This window comes from Anopheles arabiensis, chromosome 2 (genome assembly GCF_016920715.1).
Source record: "Anopheles arabiensis isolate DONGOLA chromosome 2, AaraD3, whole genome shotgun sequence".
Taxonomy (NCBI): Eukaryota; Metazoa; Arthropoda; class Insecta; order Diptera; family Culicidae; genus Anopheles; species Anopheles arabiensis.
Window position 1 is genome coordinate 35,767,592 of NC_053517.1, and position 12,012 is coordinate 35,779,603.

Consider the following 12,012-nt stretch of genomic DNA (forward strand, 5'->3'; position numbering starts at 1 on the left):
GACCGCGCGCTTGGTTCCTTTCGGTTCGGCTCGGGTCTGATTTATGAGCACACCCAGCAGGACATCCTGTTATGCGCAAACGTGTGCGTTGTCACGTCACGATCGTTTTCAAAAATTGCGTGCGAGACACAAAAAACAACACCCTGGTGTGTGTGTCCAGGTTGCCCCCCCTCGGCCAACGATCGCCATACGATCGGAATGCGGACGACGAAGGACGGCGAGGTGAGAGGGAAAGAATGCTGGTGCCAACACAAACGAACAGACTTCCTATTGTTGCTGTTGGTGGTGGGACCCGGGTGAGAATGTTAAACGTCCCCTTCCCGTGAAAGTTGTCGGTTGAAATATTGGGTGAACATAATTTAATTATCTCGCACCGGTATTTGCTTTTAATAAGCGTGCATGTTGTGTTAACATGTTTCGTTTTATTAGATTTTAAATAGTGTTTAAACATTTTTTGGCTGTTTTTGATTGACCAAAGGGTATAGCAAAGCAAGTAGAAACGTTTCAAATTATCAGTTTTATTGTTAAGAAAATGGCTTAAAACAGTAAAACTATGAATGCGCGGGCTTCAGCATTTATGTTGATTTGGCTTTGGTTAAGGATATGGTTATAAGTGGTATAATTTATATTATTTTTATTTATAATATTTTTTCATACCTTATTATGACCATACCTGGTTCAACAGACAGCGATTAAATGTCAGTTCAATTACATACGCAAGCTCCTCGATGAGCACTCTTATTACGGCCACTAGAGAACAAAGACGTATAATGCGAATCCTGCTGCTTATACTTAAATTTTGCCTGCAGTGTCATAAATTTCAATTGATTTCCTTTTTTTGTTATAGCTTAGTGTTAAACGAATGAAATGTTTGTTAAAAATTTTAATCAATTTTTAATTGCATATATTTTTTTGTTTTTCTCTAAGACATAAGCATCATGTAATGTTTAAACATGCATCAAAATTTAACATTTAATTTCAAGGTAGAGTTTTACTGCCTTATTCGATTTAATAAAAAAAAAAACAAAACACCTTAAAGAAAAAGTTAATTTGACAGAATTAAAAAAGCAAATTACAGAAAAAAACAAAGAAAAAGTATCAAATTTTAATGCAAAAAATGTCTTTAAAAGTAATTAGTTATAATCTCTTTAAAAATGACACTAACATGATCCTATAAAAAAAATTAAAAGGTTTCCCGTTTTCCTTTTTACCTTTCACCGTTATCCATTAATGGATCCGATCCAAAACACTCGGACACGGCGGAGCTGCGAACAACATGTTCATCCTACTCACAACAGAACAGAAAGTAACATACAAAAAAAAAAAATGCCAAAGAATGTGCAAAAAGAAAACCCCATCCACAGTCCAAAAACATTTTAAACTCATTCGCGCACACGATGAGCAGTTTTTTACAAGCGTTACAAGGAAGAAAAATCATAATAATCGGCAACTAAGACGCTTGCTAAGACGCAGCAACACACTTTTTCCCCCGTAGGATGCGCACTCCGACATTCCCCATTATGCGCCCTCCCAACCAACCCACAACCACCGTGTTGCCGGTCAAAAACTCCACCCCGAGGGCGACCAGTACGTGCGCCAAAAGATGCGTTGCGTGTTTCACTGCGGAAGGAGTGCGTGTGTGTGTGTGTTGTTTTTTGCGTGATTTGTGTTTATTTTTACATTAATCGATTGGTTAACAAAATAAAAATAAACTAACCCACACGCCTTCTCCACGCCGTCGTTGATCGGTATGAGAGATACCTACTGCTGATGGCCAGCGGGAAACGTATCGATCGCGAAGCGAACAGTGAAGCAAACGAATTCGCGTGGAAGAGTAAGCAGAATTGGGAGGGTGGTGCACGATGGTGCCGAAGCGAAACCTTCGCCGGAACCCCTCCCCCATGAGGTGTGAATAATTAACGGATGCATTGCTTCAACTCGTTCGGGTTTTGTGGTGATCACGATTGCTGGATTTTGTACACTTTTACTTTAAAGCTACAGATATCGGCAGAGGAGATTGAAGAGTTGAATCATCTTCATCTTTCAGTTTGTAACACTCTTAGCTGTAAAAAACACACGATCACGTTTTCACTGTACAGAAGCTTACCTGTTCGATGGCGCAACGCATCGGATATCGGTATGGCCAGCGAGAGCGGGCTGTGGTGTGGCGGCGGCAGCTGCGACGGTGTCGTCGACTGGGGCATGTACGTGTGCAGCTGCTGTACCGGTTGCAGCAGGGGCTGCTGTAGCGGTTGCTGCAGCAGATGCTGCTGCTGATGTGCCGGTGGCTCGTGGCGCAGGTCGGCCGCCCGCAACCCATCGACACTTTGCTGATCATCGACGATCGTTCTTTCACCCCAATCCATCTTGGCGGAAGCACAGTTCACTGCACCGCAACACTAGCCTGTTCCGGTTACGAACAACAATTCCGCTAGCACACCGTTCGTTTGCCGCAGTCGCACGCCAAAAAACACGCACCGGTGTAGCACAGTTACGCGCGCTGACGGTGAAAGCGCGCCACTAGCGCGAACAGCAGTCCGCCCGTACCGAAGCGTTATGATGTACTGATGCGCGAAACGGTGGCGCAGCTGGCACGAACACGCACCAGAAGCACACGGCCTGGGACACGGCTGCGAGCAGTGTGTGGTGAGGCACACCACGCCACAGCGCGGCAAAGTAGCACGAGACACCGTAATTTCCTTCCTTTGAGCTCACGCGAGACCCAACGGTGCAGCGGAGATCGGGGACCGATGCGCAAAAACGGAACCGTCGTTTCGATTCGATCCTCACTTTGATCCTCTTATCCTGGTTGGTGTTTCTGGTGCGATCTTCTTTTTTTTTTTGCTGGAAGCTGCCGCTCAGACACGGCCCAGCTTGTCCACGAGCGGTCTGAAAGATCACAGAAGTATCAGCAGTCAGTCCCGGTACGCACCTGAGCTTGCCTTGTGCGGTGCTTGCGGTCTAAACAGCTGCAATTTACCGACTGGACACTGTTTATTCAACCGCGTGGCAAGATCTGAGAGCAGTTTTTATCTTCCCAATTCCGATGTGACTGCTCCAGCGGGCAACCGTTCTCGCTAGTTCTCGGGCGCGCTACCAATGTGTATATAAACTCGCCTAAAGTTTTTCTGTTTAGCTTCCTTCTCCTTGGGACGGGTGTAAATATTGGTGTAATAATTTCCCAAACCCAAACTCGGACTCTTTTACTTGGGCCACCGACGCAACGACCCAGTCAGTATATTGCGCTCCCTCCTAGCTTCGGCGGAAAATTAATGGTTCGATTGTCTTCGGCACGATTGATTGAGATCACGATCACGAAAAACAAGGGAGGAAAATGGGGCAAGGAACTCCCCCGATTGATTGGAAATTTCAATTCCATCGAATTCTATTCTTGAATTGAATAGTTTAACAAATGAACTACGCAACCCCGGTTCACACAGGGCACACGATGCTGGGGCCGGGGTGGGGCCGGTACTACCCGTTGCTAGATTTACCTCGCACCTTTAAGGCAAAGTTTACTTTTGCCCCGGTCGGTGCTAGTGGTAGTCGGCGATCGGTTATGGGTGTCGATCGGGGCAAACGAGGTTCTGTGTTTACATTTCTGATGCGTTTAGCGCGGTTTTGGATTTGTGCAGCCGGACTACGACTACCCACTCTGCCGCCCCAACACAACCCACCCTATTCGCCCACCAATTTCGCCCAGGTTAATCTCCATTGTACATTGCGAAGAATGTACCAAATATCCTACGAAATTTTGTTGAAGAAAACGGCACGGGCCCGGTGTGTTCCGCACCGGTAAGCTTCGTGCGCCCCAAAACAAAAACCACACACACGCAGGATGGTGCGCGGGAATGTGATGGATGTGATGGTTGGTTGAGTTGCTTGAGTTACTCACTGTACAGTTAGAAATCGTCTATTTGCCTTCAATCCATCACACTGTCCACCGAACGGAGGTCTGCGAGCAATTATTCGTGCTGCTTGATACGTTAAAAATCACGAAAAGGAAATCTTAACTCGGCCGGTGATTCCTGTCCGGTAGGTAGGCATCCCTTGGGCACGGGGCGTAACTTTGAAACACATTTCCTGACCACGAATACATGACGCGTGATGCGATTTGGGAGGAATGTTGCCTAATGATTGTTGGACCGCTGCCAGTCGATGCTCATATCGTATGGTGTAGGGGCTCTGGTGGCGTTAGCTCAAGGTGGCCCGCCAGTGACCAGTTTCGCTTACGCTTGCACGGAATGGCACACCTTGGGTTAGGTGTGTGTGTCGTTACGCTATCTTTATGACGGGGAATCATATTTACATTGTTTCGGATAGTGAGTATTGTACATTCCCCATGATGTGCAGGGGTTTTGGGTTACATTTGAATAGATTTGTTTCATTTTTAATACAAAAAATATATACCATCAAAGCTGCGATTACTTCCTATCGGCTGAGTTGTCTGCTCCCTTGCTTCGTAAAATATGCCCGCGCAAATTTTGAATTATGGGAACACCTGCTAGCCGCATATAGGGGACCTTCTTCAACCCTGTTTGCTCTTCCTGCCAGCAAGCGTTTGGCAGCGACGGGTAAAACCTTCATCGTAAAATTTTATTTATAAACTGTTTACTGTCGTTTAACGGTCGATCGATCTATTAATTTGTCCCTCGTTGACCTTCCCTGCCCCCTTTCCTCTCGACTCCCGCCTCCCGTTATTGACTACACCAAATGATGGTAGATGATTGACGCGGTTCACCAGGTTGTGACCACATGGGCGCGCGCAAATATCTTCGATTGGGGTGGGGCACATAAATTTAGTTTTTAAAAATATCGACCAAATCGACCCGAATCACGATAGCAAAGCGAAGGAAAGGAACACACTTACACACATAGCACAAATGCGGCGGGTGCATGAGTTTACGTTCCCGAGCTATCCTTGGACTGTGTTAGCCGGCCGTGCTTCTTCATGTGGTCCAGCACGCCGGCAAAGTTGGTAGTCTTCTTTTTGGCCGACCCCTTCGGACCGCTCGTTTGGCCGCGCACACGCATCTGCGGCAGGGCAACGTCGTCCATGAAGTCGAACTCTTTGTTCTTAGCCGCACTGGGAATGGAATGGGCACTGGGTTAGTTTTGGAAGACGTGGCTTGGTAGACATTACGTCGGGCTTATACTTACGCCTCCTTGTCAACTGTTTCCGTCACTTTGGGTTCGTCTTTTTTCGCCGGCGATGGTGCCCTCCGCCCGGGACACTTCCAGTTTAGCTCGAGCGTGTACGTGCCCTTCTCGAGCGCACAGTAAGCGTTTTCGAGCTCTTCCGGCGAGGGCATCCAGTCGGTTGCCTCGAAGCAGCTTACGGACCAGTTTTCGTCCTCGGACATGGTGCGCTATTTTTAATTGGTAGTTAATGGTTTTTACTTCGGCTAGTTTGTTGCACTTGCGAGCAGCAGCGTTGTTGATTCTGCTCGGTATTTTGTTTACCAAATAGAGAACTGTCAATAATCACAGTGGTATATTGAATGGTCATCTTGAGCTGAGAAATTACCTACACAGGGTGAGCATATGTTTGAATTGTGCAATGCACTAACAAGTTGAACAATTAAGACTTGCTGTAAAATTTGATTTTTTTAATAAAAAAAGTAAAATTTTGACTGGTACAGACTACATAACTTATCTCGATTGAGAACAAGCACACATTGTGCATCGTACACGTTTCCAAAGGGTGGGACACTAGCGACATCTAGTTGTGAAAAAGCTGGTGTTTCGTTTAAAAATTACAGTTAAAAGCAACCTACAGCATGAGAAATTTCAATACAAAATGTTCTCACTGGTTGTGATACGATTGCGTGTCAATTAGTGAGTTCGCACCCATCTAAAATAAGTCCCAACTAGTGAGATTATGATGTGTTGTTTTCATTCATCAACTAACTATCACACCATTATTTTTGCGAAAGAATTTTAAGCCTTTTGAGAACTGCAATTGAAACTAACTGTGTACAGTTTGTGATACATATCATTTGTTGTAGAAATAAGCATAAAGGATGCAAAAAAAACATGCTCAGTAAATAATTATCATTAAAAAAATATTTTTTTCTGCTCAAATGTTAATGAAGTACTCATTATTTGTGCCATATTAAATGCCAGAAGTACATTGTCCGCATTTTGGATTTTGCACTACCTGTTTGGCAACATGGATCGTTTTAATTAATGAACATAATGTTGAACAGCAGTGAATTGATACTGCTTATGTTAAAAAAACCTACCAAACACATCACAAAACACATCGTATGTCATGTAGCATTCACACGCAAAAATACACCTTCACGAGGCACTGGGGTACTGTGGTGCAATAATTGATAACCACATGGAAATTGATTACCCGTAATGAAGGTAAAGCTTGCTGGGAGAAAACCACTCATAATGTTTCATTACCAGCGCGAGTGTGTGTGACAAAAAAACAACGAAACCAATAAATCCCCCTCCCCTGATAGCACAACAGATCCTACTACCATCAAGTGACACTCAAACCAACATAAGTGATGCCCGGGATGGATTGCATCGCAACGGTCCCCGCGAGAAAAATGCGAGTAAAAGCATCGATTAATTTAAATTTATGAGCTCTGGCTTAAGTCGACAAGATTAAAGCAAATGAAATAATTAATACCCGGCGAGCGGGAGAGCAAGAGTGGCCAACCTGTTATTTCCCCCTTGTATGTTATGCGTATTGTGGTGGATCTGTTAATAGAATGTACGATGACGTTTACACAACATTCGGTATCATGTTTATCTAACAGAAGCGTCCAATTCAGATAATTCAGTTAAAAATGTGAACTGTTTCCGCAAGCCAACACACGTATTGAAACGGGAATGAACAAGCAAAAAAACTTCATTGTGAGAAGCATATTGAGTGCTCGTTGTAACATGGGACGAGGGAATATGGCTCGGGAGTTAGAGCAATAGGAAACCAATCATCAGCAGCAATATTGCACCATCGTTCTTGCAGTGCCACCAATCAGCTCAATCATATCGGCACCGAGGCTGACGTTAATCAATTTCACCACCCTCCCTAGCTGGCTTCCTGCTCGTGAATGCGTAAATTGCACGTGTGCATCGGGTTTACTGATTCGCTGGGGGCCGGACGAGGTGTCGAGATTGAAGTGTGTGCCACAAGGTGTGATGCTAATCGTGCATGAAAAATGGATTTAATTAGCAGTTTAGGACGGGGGGAACTAAACGCGCCACACTGCTTCCCCCGTTTTCAGTAACGACTATGCGTATGCTGGTAGTTTATGGAAGCAAATGGCGAACATTGGAGTTTCAGGAATGATCTAGCTTTGTTTTGAGTGGGTGCTGTTTTTGGTACTGAAATAAGTCCTTAGAGAACTGGACACAAAAACAATAAATAAATGAAAAGAGTTTCATTGAATTTATACATGAGTGATGGTTCACCAGCTCTACAAAGCTGAACCAAGCTCAAAGCATTTTTTCAGACTGTTATCCAGAAACTGGTGTTGAATAAATCTCGGTCCAAGAGCTGTCTCCGAACCTGTCGTGGATCAGGCATTGCTTCAGCCACTGTTCCGATTTTGCCACTGTTTTTCTACATTTTCTAGCCATATAATTGTTTTTATTCCTTCCGCTGGAATATACTTGAAGCACAAATCAATCTAGAAACCGATCAAATAGCTATCGCTGGTGCAGATCGTCTGTCCCAATCTTGAAATTGATTGAAATTCAACCCTATTTCCCGGTCGAGAAACCTGACCTGCACATTTTACAACTCAGCTGTTCTTCTCTGCATTAGTTTCATATATTGCTTTTAAGGATATACAATAAGCTCTTTTTATAGTTGTTTACATTATTTACTTTATCTAATTATGTAGTGATAAATGATAGCGCCCAATGATAGGCGACCGTGTGCGTGAAAACTCGATCGAGACGCTTCGGGCTAAAGGGATCGTTCGCTACACTCCCCATCAGCTGAGGCAATGGACGTATCGTATGGTCCTTGTTGCAATAATATTTAAAAGTAATAAAAGATGGAACGGTTTCGTGATACAGTAGTCAACTCGCACGACTTTACAACATATGCCTGACATGGCTTCAAGCCCCAAATGGATCGGGCCGCATTATACAGCAAAAATATTAAATATTTTATTAGTTCGCTTGTATGGATTGTAATATTACACTATAAAATAAAATATGTACAGCTTATGAAATGATCTACTTATGAACGTTGAACGTAGTGGAACGCGATTCAACCATGGTTACACGCATGCGATCGTAGTGGCATGCGATTCGAAGCAGGCGGTTTGCGATTCGATGCAAATGGCACGAGATTCGAACGTAGATGGAAACAGGTGTATTTTGTATTTTTTTGTTTGTTTGTTAGTTTCTCGTCTAAATATTAAGACAATGAAAAGACTTGCCGATCATTATCTAGTACGCTTCTTCTTCTTATTTGGCACAACAACCGTTGTCGGTCAAGGCCTGCCTGTACCCACTATTAGTGAAAATAAGCTTGGCTTGCAGTGACTTATTGTTACCATAGCAGGATAGTCAGTCCTACGTATGAGGGCACGGTCTATTCGGGGCCTGAACCCATGACGGGCATGTTGTTAAGTCGTATGAGTTGACGACTGTACCACGAGACCGGCTTATCTAGTACGATAATGAAATTTAAAAAGAAAAACGAAACGCTGTTGCATTTTTCTCCTTATATTGTCTATAAACTGACAAATTGAACAGCAAAAAGTTTCCAAAAAATAAATAAAAGCTCATAAGCCATTCGCTGAGTGGCTGTGGCAAGTGATTACAAAATAAAAAAACTTTACATTTTTTGAGTGTTTTGAGAGTTTTTGAGTGTCTTATAATAATTGATTTTTCACGCTTTATCGTAAATGAAGCAAATAGAACTAGCTCAACATATGAAACGAGCGAACCGACCAAAAACAAAACAAAATCACGCGTATCATTTACCATCACGGAACAAAACGGGCTTCGCTACGATGGATCACAATTCAGGAACACACGGGCATAGCTGTGGTCCATTTACGTCACAAATGGCATGAGAATAATTATTACCACGTGAATTTATATGCAATAGAAATGAATTAATAATTGATTGCAGTTTAATCGGCGCTATATGAGTTTTTTTGGTACTTATTTTTATCTACACCATTACATAATGCATGCTGCACCTTATCAGCGAATGTAATCTGTGTACGGAATATCACGTTTGCTTTTTTACGATTTACGATATACCGGCTGCCGTGGCGATTCTAATCGCAAGCTAATCGCTCTCGATCTACGCCTAAGCTTTAATTGTGAAACTGTGCTCAATTGGCATTATCGGGCAGCTTCAATCGGTAGTGATTTGTAGTGCTCGATCATCTTTTTCTTTTTTTATTGCCAAGTAGTAGCTGCCAGTGCGAATGTGTGTGAGTAAATTACTTTAAGCATCTAGGTGCGTGGAAAGGAATTCTAATGAAACTGATGCCTTCGATTTGATAAAAACGAATTGCCCTGCCAAAAGCGTAGGCGAAGCAGTAGTTGGTATAAAGGTTCATGTAATTTCTCTTCAAGTTATCAGTGTTTGTACGGCACTGAACGAAGAGGTTTAGTGGGCAACTGAATCTGTGTTTCTGTACCGCGAGTGATCTGCTTGCAACATTTGGAAGCGTTTCTGAAGGTGTTACGAAAATGTCGAGTGGAAAAGGCAAGATCGTGCTGCTGCTGGCAGCGCTTGTTGCAGCGGCCTTGAAAACAACTGTGGCCCAGGACTACTGCAATCCCGATCTGTGCGATCCAGGCGATGATCATATTGGGTGCAACAACCCGGGAGGCTTCACCAGCAACTGTCCGTCCGGTGCCAAGGTGATCAAGATGACCGACGAGCTGAAGAAGATCATCCTGGACGAGCATAACAAGTATCGTAGCACCGTCGCCACCGGTGGCTTGAAGTGGCTGCCGAAGGCCAAGCAGATGACCACGATGGTAGGTTTTGTAGGATGGTACTTCTTAACTAACAAAGCAAATGATATGAGCTGATCGATCCATTTCTCTAGACCTGGGACGACGAGCTGGCCAAGTTGGCAAAGCTGAATGCAAATCGGTGCGTGCAGAAGCATGACGACTGCCACAACACTGCCAAGCATCGGTACTCGGGCCAGAACCTGAATCATATCATGACCACCGCACCATCGATCGACAACATTCCGCAGGTGGTCAAGGACCTGATCTCGTCCTGGTGGGATGAGCGTTTCGATGTGAACTCGCGCATGGTTAAGGCCATGTACGATCCGGGCAGACAGTAAGTATTTTTCAAAAGAACCTATTTATTTACCATCGGAACCATATGAGAACACATTAATGACGCCTTACAATTTTTTTCTATAAACCTTCAGCACCATGATCTTCCACTTTGCCGTGATGGCCGCGGATAAGGCGAACAAGATCGGATGCGCTATCAGCCAGTGGCCGGAGAATGGCAATCCTTACCTGTACCTGGTGTGCAACTATTCCTTCACGGATATTGTCGGTCTGCCGATGTATGCTAAGGGTGAACCGTGCTCTGGTTGTACCAAGGGCTGCAACTCCGCCTACGAAGGACTCTGCAATCCCGACGAACCAGTCTCGGTGCCGTACTAATTGACACTGGCCATAATGCCAGGCTATATCAAGGAACTGCGCGACAATCACGATCAAATATCTGCTCCATATTTTATGGCAGCTCAATAAAGGCATAATCATTCATCAGCACATAATTGATTGAATGTGTGTATCCGAAGCAAAGAAAACGATCAATATCCATAAACGATATATATATATATTTTACAATGTGGATAGTCTCCGTGCCAAAGGAGATGCCGAAGGGTTAAACGAGCGAAGCGTTTCTGACCTCTTTCAAGCTTGTCTGTACAGACCCAGGAGCTGGGACATCGAGTAACTTAATTAAATTAAAGTTCAGATGCTTGATTTGAAATTTATTTTAATTCTGCAAATGTATTTGCTGAGTGAAACATACCTAGCGGCCTTGTATGTCTGTCGAGGATTTTCATCACTACTGAATAGCTTCTACCGGTCACATTGTAAGGCAATAATCTAGTAAGGTACACAATAATCCAATAACTTACTTATCCGGCGCTACAACCGCTTTGCGGTCTTGGCCTGCCTCAGGAGTGTCCGAAACCGCTCACGGTCTCGCGCCTTCGTCTGCCAGTCCTTTATCCCGGCCTTAATGGTACAGTTGATATGTTGTGTTACTATTACATTCTTTTTTGTCGATTGCATTCCAAACCTCCCCTTCACATCCAATATCACATTGTATGATACAACCGGAATTATTCTAGTCATTCATAAGAGTGGTTTTTGGAGGGTTGGTAAACACTACTTACGAGTAACATTTAAATTAAGAAATGCACAGAAATGTTATTGAGTCGTTCGAGTTCAAGACGACTGTACGGGACCGTCCTCTACAACAGCTTGGCACTATTAGACAACAATCAGGGCATCGAAAGAAAGCCGAGTTCTGAATGAACGACGACACTGAGCGTCTTGAGGTTCCAAATGATGGTGAAAATGAAGTCCGAGGAAAATCAGTTGGATCGGCTAAATATCGATGTAATACCCTAGTCAGCGAATCAGACCAACATCCCCCAGCTGCGTCCAAACGAGAATTTTTAGACATGATCCAATAGCTCTAATCTAACAATTTTGCCACGCAAACTGAAGAAGAATTGATCGACGACAGATCTTAATAACATGCCTAAATGCATATCTTTGTCAGCCATGGTAATAATTCCGGATAACTGACGGAAGATAGCTGGCAAGGCCGTAGGTTTATTATTAAAGGATGCTAAAATAATTACTTTTTAGGGGATGTTTATGGACACCAGTTTTCTGTTTTAGTTTTGTTTTGTCTATATCCATCCGAAGAAAGGTCTTTTTTTTGTAATGAAAACGTTAGTAAGAATTCGATTTTATTTTTAAGATTACGATATGCTTTATTGTGAAAGGGTCGACCGTCAC

At 43.7% G+C, this 12,012-nt stretch overlaps 3 protein-coding genes across 3 annotated transcripts in view; 1 reads left to right on the plus strand and 2 right to left on the minus strand.

Moving 5' to 3' along the window:
* Positions 1-2,572, minus strand: part of LOC120908374 (band 7 protein AGAP004871-like) — a 29,707-nt gene extending 27,135 nt beyond the window's left edge. Inside the window, exon 1 of the mRNA XM_040319297.1 lies at positions 2,108-2,572. Within this exon, the coding sequence (XP_040175231.1) occupies positions 2,108-2,366 (259 nt within the window). The 5' untranslated portion in view covers positions 2,367-2,572. The remainder of the gene's footprint in view (positions 1-2,107) is intronic.
* A 1,776-nt stretch (positions 2,573-4,348) lies between these two features.
* Positions 4,349-5,472, minus strand: LOC120908376. The gene is made up of 2 exons (XM_040319305.1): positions 5,161-5,472; positions 4,349-5,086 (listed from the first exon to the last, which is right to left on the minus strand). The coding sequence occupies exons 1-2, from the start codon at positions 5,361-5,363 to the stop codon at positions 4,903-4,905; spliced, it is 387 nt and encodes a 128-aa protein (XP_040175239.1). The 5' UTR covers positions 5,364-5,472; the 3' UTR covers positions 4,349-4,902.
* A 4,085-nt stretch (positions 5,473-9,557) lies between these two features.
* LOC120896996 (antigen 5 like allergen Cul n 1-like) lies at positions 9,558-10,743 on the plus strand. Its single transcript, XM_040301561.1, has 3 exons — positions 9,558-9,978; positions 10,050-10,294; positions 10,389-10,743. Exons 1-3 carry the CDS (start codon positions 9,685-9,687, stop codon positions 10,630-10,632), a joined length of 783 nt encoding a protein of 260 aa, XP_040157495.1. The 5' UTR covers positions 9,558-9,684; the 3' UTR covers positions 10,633-10,743.
* The last annotated feature ends 1,269 nt before the right edge of the window (positions 10,744-12,012 follow it).